Source organism: Lissotriton vulgaris, chromosome 2_1 (genome assembly GCF_964263255.1).
Source record: "Lissotriton vulgaris chromosome 2_1, aLisVul1.2, whole genome shotgun sequence".
Classification (NCBI taxonomy): domain Eukaryota; kingdom Metazoa; phylum Chordata; class Amphibia; order Caudata; family Salamandridae; genus Lissotriton; species Lissotriton vulgaris.
In genome coordinates this window covers 1854689746-1854712390 of record NC_141687.1, presented here as the reverse complement: position 1 = coordinate 1854712390, position 22645 = coordinate 1854689746, and the positions used below count along the sequence as shown (strand labels likewise).

General features: G+C 44.1%; 1 protein-coding gene across 3 annotated transcripts in view; it reads right to left on the bottom strand.

Moving 5' to 3' along the window:
* The window catches only part of PARP16 (poly(ADP-ribose) polymerase family member 16), a 146932-nt gene that overhangs the window by 69724 nt on the left and 54563 nt on the right, over nt 1–22645 (bottom strand). For all 3 annotated transcript variants that reach the window (XM_086958031.1, XM_086958030.1, XM_086958029.1), the window contains exons 4-5: nt 13857–14063; nt 5375–5546 (exon numbers count right to left, since the gene is read on the bottom strand). In XM_086958031.1, coding sequence (XP_086814157.1) covers nt 5375–5546; nt 13857–14063 — 379 coding nt within the window. The remainder of the gene's footprint in view (nt 1–5374; nt 5547–13856; nt 14064–22645) is intronic.

Genomic DNA, 22645 nt, shown 5'->3' with positions numbered 1-22645 from the left:
CTGGCTGTAGAACTTAATTCTTAGGTTACTCACCTCTAGAAGGGCTTCTTATTACCCATAGAGGGTAAGAAACAGCTATCCCTGTATTAACACCCTATGTGCCAAAGGAAGATATTGACTGTTTCTCACCCCTCTACAGGGACAGAGTGTGCTTTATCAAAGAAAGAGGCTGAATATCGTACCTATTCTACTCCTCTCCAAGCACCGGTGACAGTTTGACGGTGCATTCTATTTGAGGCCACCATCATGCAAAATTGTTTGGTCGCGTGCCTCAGAGCATGAGGTGTGCTATTTGAACGAGTCGCATCCGAAGCGTAAACAGAGTGTGGCCTAGACTCAATTCTTTTTTGCGTCATGTAGGCCAAAACACAGTTCAACATGCTCTTTGGAATCAAACAAGATTGTTAGGTCTAAGAAGTGTAAGTGCATAATGGGTATGAAATCTCACCCCTTATCCAGTGGTTCAGAATAACAGAAATGCCACATTTTACAGCTCATAATCTGCTTCATAATTTGACCCATGGGGGTTTAACTGTACTTAAAGAAAAGGCTAAACAAATTTGGCAAGATGTATCCTGTACCTCAATTCGGATTAATCCTACTTTCTGAAATGATATCCCGTAAAAGAGGGTGGGTGTGATGTGATTAGATGGGGCCTGGAGCAATGTTTATGCTTTCCCATTGACTCAGTTGATAAGGTTATGATTTCGTTGTGGCTTTATATCAAATACTACGCCTTTCAATCTTTTTACTGTTTCTCGTCTCTGATGGTCACTTGCATACCACAGCGTATAACAAGGAGTGTTGCAAATCTCTTCAAAAAGCAGTCAACCTTTCATAGGTAGATGACCCTCTTTATGGTAATTCGCCACCCTATTTTGTTCCCACAACAATTTCCAGATACCTATATAGGGGATCCCAGCATAATGTGTGTGGCAGCAAGTGGTTTGTGTTCAAGGCAAAACACTTATAATTAGGCGTATACCTTGAGATAAGCCAAAATCTGGGTTCATAAGAGGTATAATTGTTCTGTACTGGGTATTACAAAGGTGAACCCTGTGCCTCCTTACTTTGCTCAAACATAAAATATTCAGCTAGCCATACTAACTCTAAAATCGATTATATACCCTAGGGAAGTATGTTCATGGGATGTCATTAAAGCCCACTTGGTAGGTCTTAAGTTTGAAAATCAGTTCCCTATTGAGGGGTATCCCGGACAGCTTTGTAAGGGATCCACAGTTTTCAATTTGTTCTATGAAAATCAAGCTTATGTTTGTGTTAACTGTCTCAATGTAATGATTACTCATAAACGCACTTTTATGTTTAGCAACGGGTTCTTATGTAAAGCGCTCGGACACCTTCGGGTAATGTTCGCGCTATATAAAATCGCATTAAATGAAAAATAAAATAAAATAAAAAGGATGAGTTGCAACTACTGTACTTCCATCAAACCAAATCATGGTTGAGATCCAAGTCTAGCTTTTTTGACATTCCTAGTAAGGAAGTAAACACTGCAGATACCACATGGGTGATGCTTAGAACTGGTGTAATTCCCGATAGCGTACTAGTGATATGTTCTCGAGAGGTCTCTTTTGGCCTATTTTGTACCAAAAGGTCCTTAAAAATGTTGCCTTTTATGGGACAACTTGAGTTTTTCCCAGTGAAGTTTAACAGTATTAGGGACACTGCATTTCTTACTTAACCCGATTTAAAACAACGTTATAGGTAGTCGGCCATATCAGCCGATTATTTGCTGAATTTTTTTCTTTCTTTTTTTAAGTTGCAAGGTGTGCCTCTCTATTGTTGCAGAGTACCCTTTTCCTTGTTTTTTAATGAAACTGGTCGGATGGTGGTGTTGCTTATTAAAATCCACAGTGTTACTAGAGTTCCGGCTTAATGTGAAAAACTGACCATATGGATGTGGTTGCGAGCGGACAAACCTCAGTAGGTTGTTTCCATTAGTTGGTTTGTTGTATGCATCTATTCCTGGTCCCCCATTTTCTGTAAAAATCTTAACATCGAACAAAACCAGTTTCTCATTACTGGTGGTAAGGGTGAATTTCAGAAAATCATTACATGCACTTGTCCATGTGATGAAAGATATTGTGGATTCGTGACTTCCCAGCCAGATAATCAAGATGTCATCAGCGTAATGTTCATAATCGCATAACTTTTTGGAAGACATTATATACAGTATATATATACACGTTTCTGGTCGAAATGGTGGAGACACAGGCCAGCTAAGCTTGGCAAAATGTGCTCCCTTTTGTGGTCCAGTGTGTTTGTAGGTATAGAATTTTCTCAAACTCCTAAAAGTTTACAGGCCAGGTACATACACTCCAAAACAGTGTGCCTGGGAGTCGTATGGTTCCATTCACTCTGGTACAATAATTCTTAAAATACCAGTAATGTGACATCTAGGGGTACACTGGTAGACAGGGTTTCTATGTCAAGCCCTATGAGTAGTTCTGATTCAAAGTTGAAAGGATATCTCTCAATAACCTGAGGAAGTTCTTTGTGTCTTTTGAAATATGTTGGGTGACTCTGTACCATTGGATTTAAAAAGTGCTCAAAAATTGAAAGTGGCTAAAAAATGGAGCCCATACCGGATACAATTGAAGTCCTGGGGGTGGGATTTTGTTTTAGTGGCTTTTCGGTAAAATGTAGAATGTTCCTTAGCTTTTAAGAACTGGGCTTCTTGCTCCAGTGTCTCAATTTTATTTCTTCAACTAGATTTCCTATTTTTTTAATGGTTATAAATATCACAGGATCACAGTTACAAATTTGATAGTTCTCGACATCCCCGGTAGTTGTAACCAATCTTTTCTGTAGTCACTTTTGCTTTGCAGGACTAATTCACCTACTTTTATCTGCAGTTCTAAATACTAGGCTTTCGTTAGCACATGATCCTTCGAAGGCTAACTTCTCATTTCTGGGACAAGTTATGGTAATATCGGACTAAGGAATCCTCTATATCTTCCATTTCTCCTATGACTGCTTGTTTGAAGAACTGTATTTCCATTAGTGTAGCAGAACCTGGAAGTGTGTAGTTCGATATGCTAAGGAGTTTTGTTTTCTGGTTATTCACGTAATTCGTGTTAATGTAAGTAAAGCGAGCCTTTAATTAATTTCTCTGAAAGAACTCTGCCAGCTCAGTATAGTTTGAGTTCAGCCAATTTGGGAGTGGGCACAAAACCTAGACCACTTTTAACAACCCTGATCTGACTGTGAGCAGAATTTTGTTTGCTCGACTGAGCACTCAATTGGTGTTGAGTTCGGCCTGGGGGCATGGTCTGTTGCCATGCACCTAGTGTGCATTCTCGGCAGACTTACCTCTCAAAGTACCCATTGTTCTTTTCTCTTTCTCCTACTGAACTGTTCCCAGGCTTGTCAAATATATATTTTTTTAAATAGAGTTCTACTGGGAAAGGTTTGTCACTGAGGGGCTGGTGGGTACCTGTATAGAATAGGCCTATATTGGTAGGATTGGTGAGGGGGAGGAGGTGAGCGGTGGTTGCTTGGAAAAATGGAGGGTCAAAAACTCCTAGGTAGGTGTTGGTGGACACAGAACCTACAGCAACTTCTTGGGTGGTGCTTATCTCAAATACTCCACCCCTTGGAGTCCGAGGACCAGTCCTCCCTTGTGAAGGTATCTGATTTGCCCCAGTTATTCTTGGTGCTCTGGTTGTAGTGGTTTGCTATAATATATGGGTAGACCATTTCTTGGAAGAATTTGTTTAGGACCTTTTGTAGTTTGGTAGTTTGTCTGCGTTATGAACTCCCTAAATTCATTGAGTTCTTTAGGGAGTTCTCCTAAACAGATTTTGCTGGTGATGATCTGTATTGTGGTTTTTATCTTAATGGTCATAGCTTCTGTCAATCTGTTTGCCCAATCCAGAATGCAGTGCCATGCTGTCAATGGCCACTCCATTCTAAAAGCCATGTCTTCTAAACATATTCTCGGTTCATTGGTAACAGAGTTCCCTGGGCGCTGCATTAGTATTCTGTTATGATCAAGACATGTATTGCAGTTTTTATCACAAATTATTTTCAGAACAAGGTTGTACACCTGGCATGACAAGTTCAGAAAAAGGTATTTAGGGCACAGAATCATGGTAAATTAACAAATGTGACACATTAGTTCCAGCGTCTTTATCTCCAAGAGATTTCGTAGTTTTAAATGAAATGGTACAGCAAGCAACATACATGGGTTTTGCCCCACCTCAAGATTTGAAAATGTCATTAACCACTCTAGCTAATTTTGCGTATTTTTAGATTGGGAAGAGCTTTATCTGATGATTAAATTAATACCTTGATTAAAATGGTACATTTAACATGTTCTTATATGCTTCAAGTGCAGTCACCTCATGCCCGATCAATACTAACCAGCGAATACAAAGATTTCTGTTAAAAAGATCGGGTACAAATTCTTGCATAGTTTGTTTGTCGTTTTATCTGTCTTTTATCTGAAAATACTAGCTTTCCAGGTGTCCTGGGGTGCCACACCAGAATCCTAGTCAATGTGGGTGCCAATATGGCAGGATCAATCATGGAGAGCGGTTAGAAAAGCTCAACACAAAAGGGTTGGTTTGGTTACTTTCCTGTATTTACTCACCAGCTAATTGTATGATTATGTGTAACCAATATTTACATGACTTTTAAGCATGTGAACACCATGCTGATCCAAAGAAACAGACCAGTGGAACCTGTCTCTCTCCCTCATTCTCTTTGATGTGAGAGAGAGCAAGAGAGAGAGAGAGAGAGAGAGCGCAAGAGAGAGAGAGAGAGAGAGAGAGAGAGAGAGAGAGAGAGAGAGAGAGAGAGAGAGAGAGCAAGAGAGAGAGAGCAAGAGAGAGAGAGCAAGAGAGAGAGCGCAAGAGAGAGAGAGAGCAAGAGAGAGAGAGCAAGAGAGAGAGAGCAAGAGAGAGAGAGCAAGAGAGAGAGAGAGAGAGAGAGAGAGAGAGAGAGAGAGAGAGGTCAGCAGCATAACAATTGAGATCCCCAAGATGCATAAAAAAAGAGGAATAATCAAATCAAGACAATACTTCCTTATATCCCCTCTGCCTTCAAGAACAACCTCACACTTCAGTGAAGGCTGGCCACCATAATCCTTAACTTCAAAACAAACAAACAAAAATATTCTGCTGTCCCATTATGACCCATTCCATGCCCACCTTCCTTCATTACCACCTGCCCAACACAGAATGCATACTGGTCTCATTCAACGTATGGGTTTAAGGAATATCGCCACAATATAGAACAAAAATCAACAGCATGGCTAAAATAAAGGACTGTGCTTCTGCAAGGAACATATCCATTACTTCTATTACACTTCACCATTTGTACTCTACAAAACAGTGACCTTAAAGCTCACCTTTTTTCTTTACCTGACACTTCACATCTGGATGGTCAATAATCTCACATACAGCTACAGCACTAAGGACGGATCCCAGAATACTGTGCTGCCAACCATGGCCATGGGGGCTGTAGAGCAGAGCCAAGCTTAAGTCGCTGGTAAGATAGGTTCCCTCTCCAAAGAGAGAGGTCTGCAAAAGAATAGTGAGGAAGAAAAATGTAGTTTCATTGAACCATTAATCAAAAGTACCTTCTTTACCACGTTAAACAGACAATCCTAAACAAACTAAAACATGTCATTAAAGTAAGCAACACTGTATTTCAACCCTAGGTTGGGTTGTGCACATTCACCAATGTACTTGGAGATGGTAGAGCATAAAACAAAACAGGTTGAAAATGTTATAAATCAGCTTCCCGGCTTTATGGCATCTGCTTTTTTTAAATACTTCTAAGTATGTATGTGAATATTCGTTCTTCATATTAATGCATATGTCTAAATTACATTTTTTCCTTTTGTGCAACTAAAAGGTACCAACAAGAATGTTTTAAGTTGTAGTTTGGTTTCACTCAATAATTGTAGATAAAGAGGAAAAATAACATCCATCTACACAAGATTGAAAGTAAAAACTTTAAAACCAATCAAGTATCATATAGATGAAACAGTCGTATGTAATGCTTTAGTGTCCCATTAGTAACTGTTCGGCAAACAATTAGGGCCTGTAAGCCGCAGATACTTTAGGCTGATTCAATGACTCAACCAGACCAGACGCCCATAGTCCAACCTGTGAAATAGACAGAAGCACTGCCACAGCATCTGTGTTTATTCATTTCAATTAGATATAAAGGATTACATCAAATCTGGTCAGATATTATTTCAGTGAAGTCTCATAGAATGGTCAGTAGATTTAGGAGTATGAATGAATGAATGAATGAATGAATGAATGAATGAAAAATACATTTATACAGTGCACGTACACCAGCGGCTTCTTGGTGCTTTGAGACTAACTGATGCTGACAACAGAGCAGGAGGATGTTACTCAAATGCCTGTACAAACAGCCACGTCTTCAGGGCTCTTCTGAATACCTGGTAGGAGGTAATGTGGCGTAGGTCGGGTGGGAGGGAATTCCACAGGCGAGGGGCTTGTGAGGCAAATCTTAGACCCCCAAGTCTTTTACGCTTGAACGTACAGGTGGAGAGGAGGTTAAGGCCAGCCGACCGAAGTGTTCGAGAGGGGATATATCGCTGGAGCAGGGCACCAATGAAAGAGGGACCTTGATTAGTGAGAGCTAGGTAGGTGGTGCAGCCAACCTTGAAGAGACTACGCTGGACTACCGGGAGCCAGTGCAGATTTTTCAGGAGCGGTTTCACAGAACAAGACTCGGGCTGCCGAAAGTATGGGTTAAGACTTGCTTGTCATGCAGTTGAAGGAAAATGCAACGTACCCAGTATGCATCTGTTCTTGGCATATAGAGCTGTAGAGTCATATGCTGAGCATAGATCGCCATCTAGTGTTGGTCCCGATGTTTGCATTTGGTTTTTCTTCAAAGAAGTCTCTCCAGTCACGAAGTAGGGGACTCCTCCTTTCGGTGATAGTGCACATGGGCATAAACTCCATTGTTGGATTGTTTTCCCACAGAGGGTGATAATGGAGTTAGTAAGAGTAGTAAGATGTCCATGAATGCATGTAACTAAGTAAGATGTTACTGCAACAGATATAGGTACCCGGGAGGAGGGTGGGCGCATAGGACTAGATGCATACTGTGTAAGTAGTATTTTCTGTTCGAGACAGTGCAGTGCATAAACTAAATAGCATTATCTCCTAAAGCGGTAGCTAACCTGCATCTGTTGCAGTGGTCTGAAATAGTGTACGTAAAACTGCCTGGCCCACTCTAGCTTGTTGATTTGCTAACACATCTACACAGTAAGGTTTTGTGAATGCGTGAGGTGTAAACCATGTTGCAGCTTGGCATATGTCATCTATGGGGATATATTCTAAGAATGCAATAGAAGCCCCCAGTTTACGTGTAGTGTGTGATCTAGGGGGAACAGTTAACGTCCTTTTTGCTTTTGCATAGAATATTTTAATGCACTTGATTAACCACCTCGCAATATCCGATTTTGATATGGAATTGCCTTTTGTGGTGGAGCAAAAAGAGACAAATAGTTGATTTGTGTTACGGAAAGGTTTTGTCCTTTCTATGTAATAAAGCAATGCTCTCTTCACATCTAATGTGTGTAGGGCACGTTCTGCCACTGAATCTGGTTGAGGGAAGAACACCAGTGACTTTAGAAAGGAATTTAGGATTATTTGAAGAACCACTTTATTGTGGTGCATTTGTAAAAAGGGTTCTTCTATAGTTCATGCTTGAAGCTCACGCACTCTTTTAGGTGATGTGATAGCAATGAGAAAAGCAACTTTCCATGTGAGAAGTTGCAGTTCACATTTGTGAAATGGCTCAAAGGGTGGACTCATTAGTCTGGTGAGAACAGTGTTGAGATTCCAAACTGGAGCAGGTGGACATCTCGGGGAATGACTCTTGAGTCCCTCCATAAAGGTTTTGATAGCGGGCACTCTACAAAGAATCAGATGTTGTCTATTTTGGAGGTATGCACCTATTGCAGCTAGATGTAAGCGTATGCGCTAAATTGGAACGTTGTAGATGTAACAAATAACATATAATATTTTGTACAGAAGCATCAAGCGGGTTGATGTGTTTGTTATTACAGTATATCACAAACCGCTTCCACTTTGCTGCATAGCAGGCTCTTGTGATAGGACATCTAGCCTCTTTAATAATATTCATGCAGTCTCGCGGTAGACTAAGAAGGCCAAACTCTAAGACTTCAGGAGCCAGATCCCCAGATTGTGTTGACTGGGGTCTGAATGTCTTAGGTCTCCATGACTCTGTGAGAGAAGATTGGGTGTAAGACGTAGTTTTTGGTGGGGAACTACTGAGAGTTCTAATAGGGTTGTGAACCAGGGTTGACGTACCCAGGTGGGAGCAACTAGAATTAGTGTCAGGGTTGCTTGTTTGAGTTTCAGAACCACTAATGGAATGAGTGGGAGAGGCGGAAAAGCGTAAGCAAATATCCCTGACCAATTCATCCACAGTGCATTGCCTTTGGACAAAAGTTTGGGCATTTTGCGTTTGGTGTGTGGCGAACAGGTCTATGGGAAGCCCCACCTTTGGAAGAAAAAGAGGAGAACTTGAGTGTGTATTTCCCATTCGTGGAGTTGCTGTGTTTGACTGAGCAGATCTGCCATCTGATTGTTTAATCCTGGAAGGTGTTCTGCTAGGAGATGTATTTTGTGATGTATGGCCCATTTCCAGATTGTCTGTGCCAGCTGTAACAGCTGGAGAGAGTGTGCCCCTCCCTGTTTTTGTATGCAGTACATGGCTGTCATGTTGTCTGTACTAATCAGGACAGTCTTGCGTACTAGCTGAACTTGAAATGCTTTCCGCTCCAGAAAAATTGCTAGCAGCTCTAGATGATTTATATGAAGCTGTTTCTGCTGCAAGCTCCAAATGCCCTGAATTGTGTGGGTTTGGAGATGCGCTCCCCAACTGGTCAGTGATGCGTATGCTGTTAGTAACATCTGTGGAACAGGGTCGCTGAAGGGCTGCCCCTTTAAAAAGTTTTGCGAGTTCCACCACTGCAGAGAGCGATGGGTGCGGCCGTCTACCAACACTAGATCTGATAACTGACTGTGAGCTTGGTGCCAAGCATTCCTGTAGGGGACACATTTGAAGTCTTGCATAGGGGACTATAAAAATGCAACACACCATAAATCCTAGTAACCGCATGAACATTCGAGCTGGTAAGGAGTGTTGAGGCTGAAACTGAGACAGCAGGGTTTGTATATTCCGAACTCTGGCTGGAGTTAAGTATGCTAGAGCTTTTTGTGGGTCTATAGTAGCTCCTAGATATGCTTGAGACGTGGATGGCTGGAGATGGGATTTAGACAGATTTACTGTGGATCTTAGCTTGTGGAGCAATTTTACAGTTTTTTGTGGGTGGCGTAGACAGTTGTTGTGCGAGCTGGCCTTTATGAGCCAGTCTCTACGTATGGGAAGACATGAACATGTTTTCTTCTTAGATGGGCTGCGACTACTGCCAAGCATTTTGTGAAAACACTGGGTCCGGTTGTAGCTCAGAATGGGAGGACTTTGAATTGATAGTGCTGACCTGCTACCACAAACCTGAGGTATTCGCGGTGCCCAGGGTGTATTAGAATATGAAAGTAAGCGTCCTTTAAATCCAGAGTTGAGAGAAAGTCGCCTTGTTGAAGAAGAGGAAGTATTGGAGTGTTACCATATGAAAATGGTCCGACTGAATGTATTAGATTTAGTTCTCAGAGGTCTAATATAGGCCTGAGAGAGCAGTCCTTTTTGGGAATTAGACAGTAGAGGGAGTACACCCCTGCTCCCTGGTATGGTAAAGGGACTGGTTCTATTGCACCTTTCAGTAACAAAGAGAAAACCTCTTGCTTTAGAAGGGTGTGATGTTCTTGTGAAATGAGGTGTGACCTTGGAGGAATGTTCGGTAGAGTGCTTGTAAGCTCCAGGCAATAACCAGATTGGATATTTTGCAGAATCCTTTTGTCTGATGTAATCGTATTACAAATGGGTAGAAATTGGGAAACGTCCCCCGACAGGAGTGGGATGGTGGGGGCATGGAAAGGAAGTCAGTTTGGTATTTTCAGGGGAAGTGCGTGTGGAATTACCTCTGCCTCTTCCCTTGCCGTTGTTTCCTCTATATCCACCTCTAAAATAACCTCTTGAAGAGGTTGACTGATTGTTGTCCTTGTGAGAGGAGGAAGGATTGGCTGTAGACACATTTTTGGAGCCGCCCCTGTAAAATGAGGGACGAAAGGATCCTCTGTTGGAAGGTGATTGTAAGGCCCCCATGGACTTAGCAACTTCAGTATCCTTTTTCATCTTTTCTAGTTATGTATCGACAGCTGGCCAAAGAGGTGCTCTTTGTCAAAGGGTTGATTAAGAATAGAGGCTTATACCTCAGGCTTGAATTCTGAAATCCTTAACCAAGCATGTCAAAGGAGCGGTACACTAGTGTTTACTGCCCGAGCTGCTGTGTCTGCCTAATCTAGAGCACACCAGATAGAGGTATTAGTTATTCATTTGCCCTCTTGAATGAGGGCATTAGCTCTAGACTTATGCTCATCGGGAAGAAATTCAATGAGCTTTTCGAGCTCATCATATTGAGCCCTACCATACCTTGCTAACAGTGCTTGAGCATTGGCAATTCACCAATGATTAGCTACTTGTGACGCTACTCTTTTGCCCGAAGCCTCAATTAATTTGGACTCTATCAGGAGATGGGGGCTTCACCAGTTTGCGAATTAGTTCTTTTACGAGCTTTGGAAACTACCTCAGTCTCCAAGGGTAAATGGCCTTTGCTATACACAGGGTCATTAGGTGCAGATTTGTATTTTCCTCTACCCTGGGAGTGATGATTCTAGCTCTTACAGGGTCTTTAAAGATGTCCTCAGTATGTTTAAGCATGCCCTTTAACATTGGTAATGTGTTTGGCCCTTTTATATGAACTTAGTGTGTCAACCAAAAAATCCTCCTCTAAAGTTTCTTGATGAAGCTCTACTCCATGATATTGTGCAGCTCTGTTAACGAGCTCAATATATCGAATGTTATCATCTGGGGGAAAGGTATGGGTGGATATAGGTTGAGGTCATTATCTGGTTGAGGGTGAGCATTATAATTATCCCATGGGTCAGTATCCTCTGGTGTGTAGTCATCTATATCCCCATCCCCTGTATCCTGTGGGTCAGGAGATGGTGGTGGAGGAGAATGTGTAGGTTTAATGAGGAAATTTGGATCAATGAGGGAAGCAGGTGGAATGTATAGTGGAGAAGGGTTAGTACCCACATTTTTTATTTTTAGAGGAACGTGGTAGTCTTCTTTTAAGTCCATTTTCCTCTTCTCAGTAAGTTTGGCATGAATATGTCCAGTTTCTGGATGACTCACATTCTCCTTCTGTTTCAGATCCGAAGGTGGAATATTGGTCCAAGGCTCTTTAGTTGAAGTACTTTCAATGGTTTGGTGTTGAAAGTTTCGGCTCCAAAGATTTAGCCTTATGCAATGGCGGCACGTAACCTGAAGGTGTTTGGATTTCGACGCCGAAGGTTTCGGGTCAACACCGGCGTGGGGACGAGTAGAGCCCGAGCCGTAAGGCTGTTGTTTATGTTTCAGTGCTGAACTCGAAGGTGGGGAGCTCAAAACCTTTTCTCAGTGCCTACCGTGGCCCGAAGGCAGAGGAGGGACCGGAGCCTTTATATGTAGGAGATGGTAGGGGAAGGAAGTCTCTTTACTCATGATCCATTGTCCCTGTGTGAGGTCTTCGGCATCGGAGTCGGAGTCGGCTTTAGACACGATGAAATGTTCCTCCTCGCATTCGGCTTCCTGCGCGTGGGATTCTTCATGTTCTGAGTCTTCTCAGACGAGATCCGGTGTGGAGCTGCTTTGTTGGTGCATTCCGTGACGTCGAGCCCGATGGTTACAGAGCGTCTTTTTCGATCGAAACAACCAACATGCGTTGCAGTCCTCGACGTGTTCCAGGGACGGGCAAGTAGGTGTACAGAAACTTAGCACGATACCCTGGACAGAACTTGAATGGAGTCTGTACCATCGACTGCTACCGACTCCGGTGCGGGTAGGCCCAACGGCCTTCCACGAATCTGCTGATCGAAGGTTTGAGTGTAAACGATACGCGGAGAATAGGAAACGCGTGCGCTAAATACGGTCGAGGGTAGTGGATTGCGCATCGAAGAGGGCCCGAAGAAAGGTGCCCAACAGGAGCGCAACAATTCACATCCGAACCCGATGGCAGAAAAAAACAATCTAACAATGGAGTCTATGCCAATGTGCACTATCACAGAAAGGAGGAGTCACCTACCTCGTGACTGGAAAACTTCTTCGCAGAAAAACAAAGTGCAAACATCCGGACCCAACACTAGATGGCGATCTATGCACAGCATATGATCTACAGCTCATATGCCTCGAACACTATTTTTCAATATCTGGTGAAAAGTTCTTCCTCTAAAAGCAACAATAGTTGAAACAAATCTCTCTACATTGGGAAGCAGGCCTCCGTCATGACCATAGCGGATTGTATTTATTTATTTTTGTGTTTTATAGAGCCTAAACTTGACCCTTAGGGTATCAGAGCGCTTTACAGAGTTGTAAAAATAGCATGAAATAATAAGAGTATACCATCAAAAAGGAGCGGGCAGGGTGCCGGGTACATAAGGGATGGAGGGATAACATGGACAGTTTATATTACAGTTACTCAAGACAAGGTCTCAGGTTACATCGTGGATTGAGTAGGTCAACAGAGGGAGGCAAAAGCTGTGAGTTAATCAGGGTCTCTGTGGCGGTTGAAGACCAAGTTTAAGCGAGGAATTTACCCATGATGAAGGATTTGGTCTCCTTTTTGAAGCGTGCAAGAGAGGGGATTCTTATGATGGTGGGTGGGAGAGAGTTCCATATTCTTGGTGGGCCCCAGCGAAAGCCCGATTGTACTTTTTTTTTTTCGAAAGTGTGCTGGCTGGAGTAGGAGGCCTCTGGCGGACCGTGAGTTTCTAATTCCTCCGGATACCACAAGTTTCTGTGAAAGATATGCAGGGGAGTTTGAGTGTAAAGCCTTATGTGCAATGCATGTCAACTTAAGATGTATTCTGGCCTCGAGAGGAAGCCAGTTCAGCGCTTTCTGGTGTGGAGAAATGTGGTTGAATTTCCTTGTGCCAGTATGTAGTCTAGCAGCCGCGCTGAGGCAGGCTTTTAAGGGTGCCAGGGAGATCTTGGGTAAACCCGAGAGGGTAGAACAGCCATATTCCAGCCTAGAGAGGACTAGTGCTTGGACTGCCATTTTTAGGTTGGGAGCGTCAAGGAAGGGTTTCAGTTTCCATAGGTAGCTCAGGTGGAATCTGGCTGATTGGACCATCGAGTTGAAGAACTTTATATCCCTCCTGTGCCTAGGTGTTACTGGGAAAGGCTAGTGTGTTCGAAGGCGGACGGGATACCCTCAACTCTGTTAAAACTCCATTGACTCCTTATACAAGATGATCAGAGGTTCCGGACTCCTTACTGCTCAAACAATAACTTAGTGAAAATAATCTGCTGTACCTTTTGTGTATATCTATATGTACTCATTGTCTGTATATGTTTGCACCATGAACCCATGTCGGTCTCATTTACTTGTTGCTTTGTATACAGTCTTCAATCTTCAGGTGCAAATGTGTGGCAGGCAGACTCTTAGTGTTCCATATGGAAATTCCCTTTCTTTACTAACAGCGAAGTTCGAAAGTGAATTCATTTTCAATGGTGACAAACCCCAAAATATTATTCAGGCGAATTTAGTGGCAGAAGCTCCAGAAAGACAGTGTTCAGCAGCAGGGCACACATGCTTGTGCTTACAAAACCTTGTAGAAACATTTTTTCAGTTTTACAACCAAAAGTACACTTGCCTTGTTCAGGTGGCAGTGCAGACCACTGTGCAAGATGGAGTGGAAGTTCTCGAACCGGCTACCGTGGAATGCATAGATAAGGTCACTTTCACCTTTGGTCTCCTGGAACTTGGCATTCATCTGATCATTGTACACTATTTCAAACAGGAAGTCTGGCGGAGGTACGGTAGTGTTCGAAAAGCCAGTCAGCTCTTGAATTTTCTCATACTATAAACAAATATTAACTCTTTAATAAGATGACTCGGCAATTAAGTTACACATTTTATTCTAGCAGAAGTATACTACCCAAAACAACATGAGAAAAATGGATCCTTAATTGAAGTCCATAAAAAAAACCTTCCCAAATGAGCAACAAACAATATTACATTGTAGTTCCAGAATCAAAAGGGACTTTTTTTTACATTTTACAATTAAGACATTTGAGATTTTAGAAGACAAAAAGAAAAGTCACAGTACAGAAAGAAGAGGAACAATCGCTCAATGGGGTATGGAAAGTTGGGAAGAGGAACAGCGCAATTTGCAATTGAGTTATAGAAAGAAGGTTATAGTGCAGACCATAATAACACTGATTCATAGTGTTTTAGGTTAAGGTTACTGGATACGAATTAGTTACTATGAGAGAACTGGCAGAGTATTAAGCAATGAATTACCCCAAGGATAGAGAAAGAAGATGTAGGAGAGGTGTGGGGAGGGTTTATAATGGATGGGGATAGGGTGTAGGGGGGGAAGATTGGTATGGAGATTAGGGGATGGGCTGGCATCTAAGGTTGTAGTTGGTTGGCGATGTACGAGTCTAGCTTTGACCACATTTTTCGCTCCCCTGGTAAATTTAACCCATTCCTACCAAGCATCGGCAGAACGTTTAGAAAGGTCTTTCCATTGAGATAGAATGGTTTTAAAGCCAATTAAAACAAGAATATCCCATAAAATATGTCCACCATAAAATGTGTTACTGAAGGGAGGATACCAAGAGCAATAGGGGCTAGGTCAGCGGTCCAGTTTGTCTGTAGGATCTGCGAGATGGTAGTGCTAAGTTCAGACCATAATTTCTTGGAAAAAGTATAGTCGAGTAACATATGTTGTAGGTTACCTGTCTCTTTCTCGCAGCTCCAGTACTTGTGTGCGTCAGAGACCTAGTTTGAAAAGTTTGGAGAGGGCCCAATGGGCCATATAGGCAGCCCAAAACATGCATTATGCTAAGGAGGGTGTGATTTTAATAGTTGCGAGGTTAGCCCAGATGGAAGGCCAGTTTAGTGTCATATAATGTGGTTTGTTTGTATTGTATAAGACCGATTCCCATTTGCTCTGCGATACTTTAGTGAGGGAGGAGATTGTGGGTATAAGAATAGCGTATAGTTTGGAGGCTATGTGACACGCCGTTAGCTCAGGTCTTCAGTGAAGCAGGAAGGTGGGGAGTTCTCAAAGATTTATGTCTTGAAATAATGGCTTTAATCTTTAGAAAGTGATAGAAGTCTATTTCCACAAATTCAAAATTGGATTTAAGGTGAGAGAGACGTACTGGTTAATGGGGGGGGGGGATAAAGGATGCCTTTTTGTGCCAAAAAGTTTCTAACCCTCTGATTTCAAGTTATTAATATGCCATAGCGAGGCAGGAGGAAGAAACACATTTTATTAGGGAGTTTGCTGTCAATTTTACAAAGGGCTTGTGCTGTGCTGGAGACAAAGACTGAAGAGTGCTTTGTCCTTATTCTCTTGGTGGTGATGAGTGAAGTAAGGGAGAGTGGCTGGGCAGGGTTGGTTGAGGTTGAGCCAAGTGGGAGGGGCAGTATTAGTAAGGGGGGAATCAGAAGACTCCTTGTCTCGCTAAGTATACAGATTGGTATCTCTGCTAGTCTGGGTGGCTTAAATCAAAGTTTCTTTGGGAGCCTCAGTTTTTAAAGTGCTATTCTCGTTTGTTTGGTTTGCCACAGAAACTCTGCAATTAGCAGATCAATTCTGGAAAAGAAGGTGTCCAACAGATGGATTGGAGACATGCTAATTAGGAAATTGATGGACGTGGGGGGGGGGGGGGTAGGTGATCATCATCTGGATGATTTCTATACATCCCCACTAGGTTATAAATCTGGTTGACCATTTTTCTAGCATGTCTTTCATTTGGTTAGGGTCAATTGTTTGTTGTTGTCAAAGGACTCTAAGATTTGCATAACCAGTTGCCCCGGTATTTTATTTTGTCTGGGCTCATTTAAGACTATAATCCCGATAACAGAGTTATTGCCGTGGATGTCAAAGGTAGGATTTCAGTTATGTCTCTTGTAATGGTATAACCTGAAACGTGGGCATAGTCATTGAAACCTGACATGATGTTAGGTAAGGCAGAGTCTGCTTGAGTGGTGAACGGAAGGTTGTCATTTGCAAATGCTGCCACTTTTTGTGGGCCTGCAGAAAAGGGGATACCGAGAATAAGGGGCTTCTCTCTACATTTTATAGGAAGTGGTTCCGTGGTAAGTAGAAATAGTAGAGGTAAGAGGGGGCATCCTTGTCTAGTGCCTTGTTCTAAGATAAATGAGCTAGCCGGTGTTCCGTTAATATTAATTCTGGCTTTAAGATCCCTAAATAAAGGCGAGAATCATTTTAAAAAGGTTTTGGCCAACATTGAATGCAGTAAGCATAGCGTGAAGAAAAGACCCTCCACGTAGCCCCACTACGTCAAGGGTCAAAGAGATCTGTCTGGGTTGAGTTTAAAATCCTTTTCTAAAGATTTTATTTGTTGTTCTAGGTTATCTAAACTGCGATGTCTTGTTAATTTTCCATGACATTAGTTTGATCATGTGATAGGGAATGGTGGATTTGTGGACGTCCCAGACAATTTGTGGAGTAGGACCCGATTTTCTAATGATTTCATTGAATGGAATAATGTTGTTATTAATCTTGCTTCTCAAAGCATGGTCTCAAAGAGAAGGTCATTCATTCTTCATGATTTAGGTTTAGGTGCTGTGTGGGAATCATCGTACAGGAGAGATATGCAGGAATGATATGAAACTAGAATTGGAGGTACAGGGGATACGTGTCATGTTAACTAAATGTAGTCTATGTGAGAAAGGGAGTTGTGTGGGTGAGAACAAAAAATTGAAGTTTTTGCCTGTCAGGTTAAACAGTCTCCATACATCGTTCAGTTTAAGGCTGCTGCATAGATTTTGCATTTGTTTGTGAAATTTGTTTGGTCTAAATTGGCAGGGGTTCCTGTCTAGGAGACCGTACCATGGTAAGTTAAAGTCACCAAATGTTAGATCTGGGGGTGTCTAGTTGGCAATGGTCATCACCTTTGTCCAAATAGGGACCCTTACTTCTAAGTCAGGAAAAGGGAATTACACACCTTAATGCGATTCCTCCTCTCCTTTCATAGTGCAGGGCAGAGACATCAGACAAGCCACATGGGGTGGAGCTAGCATTGTAGAGGGAAGGCCCAACCCTATTCAGGTCCCAGGTGCAACTCCCACCTCCCAGACGCAGATCTCTATTCACCATCGGGCTGCCCCGTCCTGTCTCCTGGTATTCCCCCAGCCCTGTCACACAAAAACCCAGACAAGGAATACACAACTCAGCAGAGGCGGGCTCAAAATGTTTAGGCATGCAAATGCCTACTTTCTAAAAATGGGTATTTGCAAACACAGAATATTACAGTCAACTTTACTAAAAGATGTATTTTATTAATTTGAGTACAGGCGTACTAAATTCAAATTTCTATCATGTTCCCTGAGTCAGTTAGGATTATAAGAATGTAATAATCTTAACTGCCCATTCTGGCCTATGAGAACAGGTAGCCATCTATAGGGAAAAACGAAAATGACTGTAATTCACTATTAGAACATGTTCTACCTTAAACGTACAATGCACCCTGCCCTTGGGCCTACCATAGGGGTGTCTAATATGAAGCAAAGGGGAGGTTTAGGAACTGGCAAGTGGGTGCACTTAGTGCTAGACTGCACACAGGCCTTGCAATGGCAGGCTTGAGACACACTTTACAAGCTGCTTCTGTGGGTGGCACAACCAGTGCTGCAACCCCACCAGCAGTATTTGTTTACAAGCCCTGGGCACACCTGGTGCACTGTACTAGGGGCTGACAGATAAATCAAATAACCCAATCCTGGAATAACCAATTAGTATATTAATTTAGCATAGGGAGCACTTGCACTGTGGCACTGATTAGCAGTGGCACTGATTAGCAGTGGCACAGTGCCCAAAGCATAAATCCAGGTATAAAAGGGGGTGGTGATGAACGGAGCATCTGAATCAATCAAACACTCACGCCCAGTCAAAAGATCTGGGTTTAATCCATCACCGTTCTTTAGCCCACTTCGCCACCCCAGTTCAGACATGGCTATATGCAAATCAGTCTGACCCTGTGCCTCATGGGAACAGTCCAGCCCGAACTGCCAAGCCATGTCTTCCCTGGACCGGAAACAAGCTTCTGAGGAATGGTTTCTGGCATTCCAGCCGTCTTCAGCCCGGCTTGCTTGAATCCAGTGGCAAAGTGAGCAAGGAACTCACGTCTGAGCATACCCTGCCACACCAGAAGAAGTGCCCTTCTCTAGTGGGTTTGAGGCAACAGGCCACAAACCAGGCAGCAGGTGGCCCCACAATGTCAATGCCCACCCGTTCAAAGGGGGTACTGACTACAGGGAAAGGTTGGAGAGGGGCCTTGTGCCTCCTCCCACTCTTCCCACTTGCCCAGCAAGATTGACAGGTCCTACAATGAGTATCTGAACTCTTCCACATCTGGGGCCAATAAAAGCGGGAGACAAGCCTTTCAAAGGTCTTGTTCTGCCCCAGATGACCAGCTAAAGGAGCATCATGGGCCAAACCCAGTAGGAAGGCTCTGAACCTCTGGGGTACCACCAGCACACGGGCTGACCCAGGCTCAGCAACCTTAGGCTCGCTATACAGGAGACCATTCTTCCAGTAAATCCAATGTGATCCAGACTGATCACCTGCTGCCTGGTTTGTGGCCTGTTGCCTCAAACCCACAAGAGAAGGGCACTTCTTCTGGTCTTTACAAAATTCCTCCCTGGAGGGACCCCCTTCTGGCTGCCAATGGGTCAGCTCAGGAAGACTCTCCAGTTCAGAAATTTGCTCCCCTGTAGATACATGGGCATCCCCGTCAAGGTCTGCTTCCTCCTGGACCGTGGGAACAATGGGGGCTGGCTTCCCACGCTCCCTACCTCTTCTCTTTAAGGCAGGTCCCTGGGCCATACTTTCAGGCTCCAGGGTCTCTTGTACACCCTTAGCTGCCATGGACCGAGCGGTCACACATGCCCACTCAGGCAGACACAACATCTCCAAATGCGCCTTCCTCGCCACCTTAGCCCAAGGGGGGCTTTCTAAATCATTGCCTAACAGGCAATCAACAGGAATCGATGGCCTCACAACTACTTGAAGAGTACCAGAGACCCCCCCCCCCACTCAAAGGGAACTTGAGCCACTTTGCAATGGCTCTCTGTGTTGTCAGCGTCAACAACTGGGAAGAATGCATGAGGGACCACCTGCTCTTCAGAGACCAAGTGACACCAGACAGCTGTCACACTTGCTCTGGGGTCTCTGAGAGCCTCCACTCTATGGCCATTGATGGTCACCCACTGCCTGTATTTTTTAGTGTTCTCAGGCAGCTGAGGTTTAGGGACCATCTCAAAGTCTCCTAATGAGACAAGGGACTGTTATGCGGGACCCCACCCACCATGGGCACCCATCTCCTCCCTACCCAGGGCTACACTGGACATCTGACGGGGTGGTGCACGGGGTGGCACATACTGTCTTTTCTGAGGACACTGGGGATCATACCAACGGTGTCCCACCTGCTTACACTGAAAGCAGGTAACTGTTAGGGGTCCTGACTTCTTTTCAGGGGGAGGCTGGGAACTCTTACCTTGGTTCCCCTGGAAATTACTTTGGGGACCTTTTTGGAACTCCCTCTGTTTACCCTTGCCCCCCCTACTCTTCGGCTGGGGACCCTGCCCACCTTTGGCGGAGTCTCCCACAAGACCCTTGTGGACCCTGGTACTGACCCAGCGATCCGCCTCTTCAGTACGCTTTCTAGGATTAGTCAACTTGCAATAAATAAGGTGCTGGCATAGCTCTGGAAAAAAATTAGCAGACACGTGCTCCCTAACAATCAAATCATAGAGCCCTTGAAAATGATCAACATTGCCCCTCACCCAACCACCCATAGCTCTGCAAAAGAAAGACACATTCTACCCAAGTGGTTCCCTCCAGTTACTTACAATTTCTGAACCTCGGTCTATAGAGCTCTAGAGTTAACCCATACCTTGCCATCAATGCTTCTTCATGTGGTGATAAGACATCCTATGCTCACTGGGTAGGTCTAACAAAGTATCCCTCCCCTCAGTCAGAAAGCGGCCCCACAACCCCGCTCTCCAATCCTTCTCAGGGACCCGGTGGGCCAACATTGCTATCTCATGCTACAAACCACTGACCAATATCTTCACCTTTGTGAAAATCTTTGTTGACATCCTTGGGAATATGTACCCTGCCTTCTGAAGGCACAGATGGTGCGCTGCCACCAGAGGGAATGATTTCTAAGCCTTGGCCTTGATCTCTAACTCCCTCAACATTCTCTTATGCTCCATTCTCATTCTCTCCCTTTCCAAAGCCATCCTGTTATTCTCGGTTTCCCTCTGACTCTCCATCTTAACCTTAATCAACTCCAGATTATGCGCCCTATTTATCTCCCTGTCTTTCAACTCTCTGGGGGACAGGTCTTTGGAAGAGATGCTGCTGCCAGGTGGGGACGGCACCCCTTCCCTGGCTGGAAACACTGGCCCATCAATTTGTCCATCTGCATCCCAAACAGGCTCCACCAAAAGATCAGGGACATTTCTTGTTTCTACCCAGGCCCTCAGAGCCTTTTGGTAGTCTTCCTTTTTAGAAATGCCTGGTTTAGCAACTTTCAATTTCCCTCAGAGATACTTGAGCTGTTTCACAGTGTAGGTTTCCAACCTCTCTTCCTCAAAATCAAGATCCATAGATGCAACAGATACTGGTTTACTCATGGACGCAAGATTTGGGAGTTTTCAGGAAAACTAACAGTCCAAGGAAAAAGGATTCTAGAAAAAGTATGTGGTCACGCTTGGTCAGCACTCACTAGTAGTGTACACCAATCACTCTATATGAAACACAAACGCAAAGTCCAAATCCCACCGCTGCCATCAAATGTTAGATCTGGGGGGTCTCTAGTTGGCAATAGTCATCACCTTTGTCCAAATAGGGACCCTTACTTCTAAGTCAGGATAAGGGAATTACACTCCTTATTAACCCCTGCTTGCCCCCTCGGTAGCTTGGCACGAGCAGACAGGCTTATCTCAGAGGCAGTGTGTTAAGCATTTGTGAATATACACAGTAATACAGTGATAACACTACAGATGGACACAACACAGGTTTTTATCAAAATAAGTATCTTTTACATAGACTTAAACACAAGACCACAAACGAAAAAAATCCACAATACTACCATTAAGATTACCTAAAAGATGATTAAAGTCTCTTAGATCAAGTTGCTGTTAAATGCGACAAAGTTCTCAACAAAGTACCTGGATGCGTAACGCAAAGTGAACAAAAGGCTCGCAAAAGGGAAGATGCGTCTGTCCGTGATCCGGGGGAACGGTTGCGTCCTGCCTCAATGCTTGCGCAGAGTAGGGGACTCGTCGTGAACCTTACCGGCGGAGGTGATGCGGGCCCGTTGCGGTGTGCAAGATGGCGCCTTGATGCGATGATCCAGTTGCGATGCGAGAGGATGGCGCCCTTGATGCGGCGATGCGATGATTCCATGGCAGCCTTGCGACGACTCTGTACTTTGGAGCTGCGACAGGCCCTGCGACACGCTTCTCTGGTGATGTGATAGCGACTCTCACAATGGCGTCAGGCTTCTCCGGTGATGCGACAGCAGACAGCTTCGATGAACACACGCTTCCAGGGAGATACGACGTAGGCTCACTTCTCCGGCGTTGCAATGATTTCAGCTGCAGCGGCGACACGCTTCTTCTCAATGCGTCACGCTTCCAGCTCCCAGTGGCACGCAAGTGTGTGGAGTCAGAATTCTAAGCAAGGAAATTTGGGAGGGAGCTGGAGGTGAAGTCTTTTGTCCCCAAGACTTCAGCAGGAGACAAGAACAGTTCAAGCCCTTGGAGAATATTCTGTAGATGAAAGTCCTTACAAAGTTCCTTCTCCTTTCCCTTGGCAATGAAGCAACCACTGCAGGCCAACCCAGCAAACAGCACACTGGCAGAGGGGCAGTCCAAACTCCTGCAGCTTCTTGGTTCGTCTCCTTGGCAGAAAGGTTTTTTGTTCCAGAAGTGATCTAATTTCTTGGGATCAGGGTCCTAACATGTATACCTCAAAATCCTTTGTTCTCTGAAGGCAGAGAGGCCTCTGCCTAGTCCAAACCAGTTCCTGAGCACTTTGTTGACATGACACTCTTCTTCCTTTTACTGTGCAGGGCAGAGACATCAGCCGCCCCACAGGAGGTGGAGCCAGCACAGGGGAGGGAAGATACAGCTCTAGAGCACTCAGTTCACATGGTTCCTCCTCTCCTTTCACAGTGCAGGGGAGAGACATCAGACAAGCCACAGGGGGTGGAGCCAGCATTGTAGAGGGAAGGCCTAGCTCTATTCAGATCCCAGGTGCAACACCCCCTCCCATCTAGATGCAGATCTCTCTATTCACCACCGGCCTTCCCCAGCCTGTCTCCTGGAATTCCCTAATCTTGCTTCTCAAAGCATGGTCTTCAAAGAGAAGGTCATTCATTCTTCATGATTTAG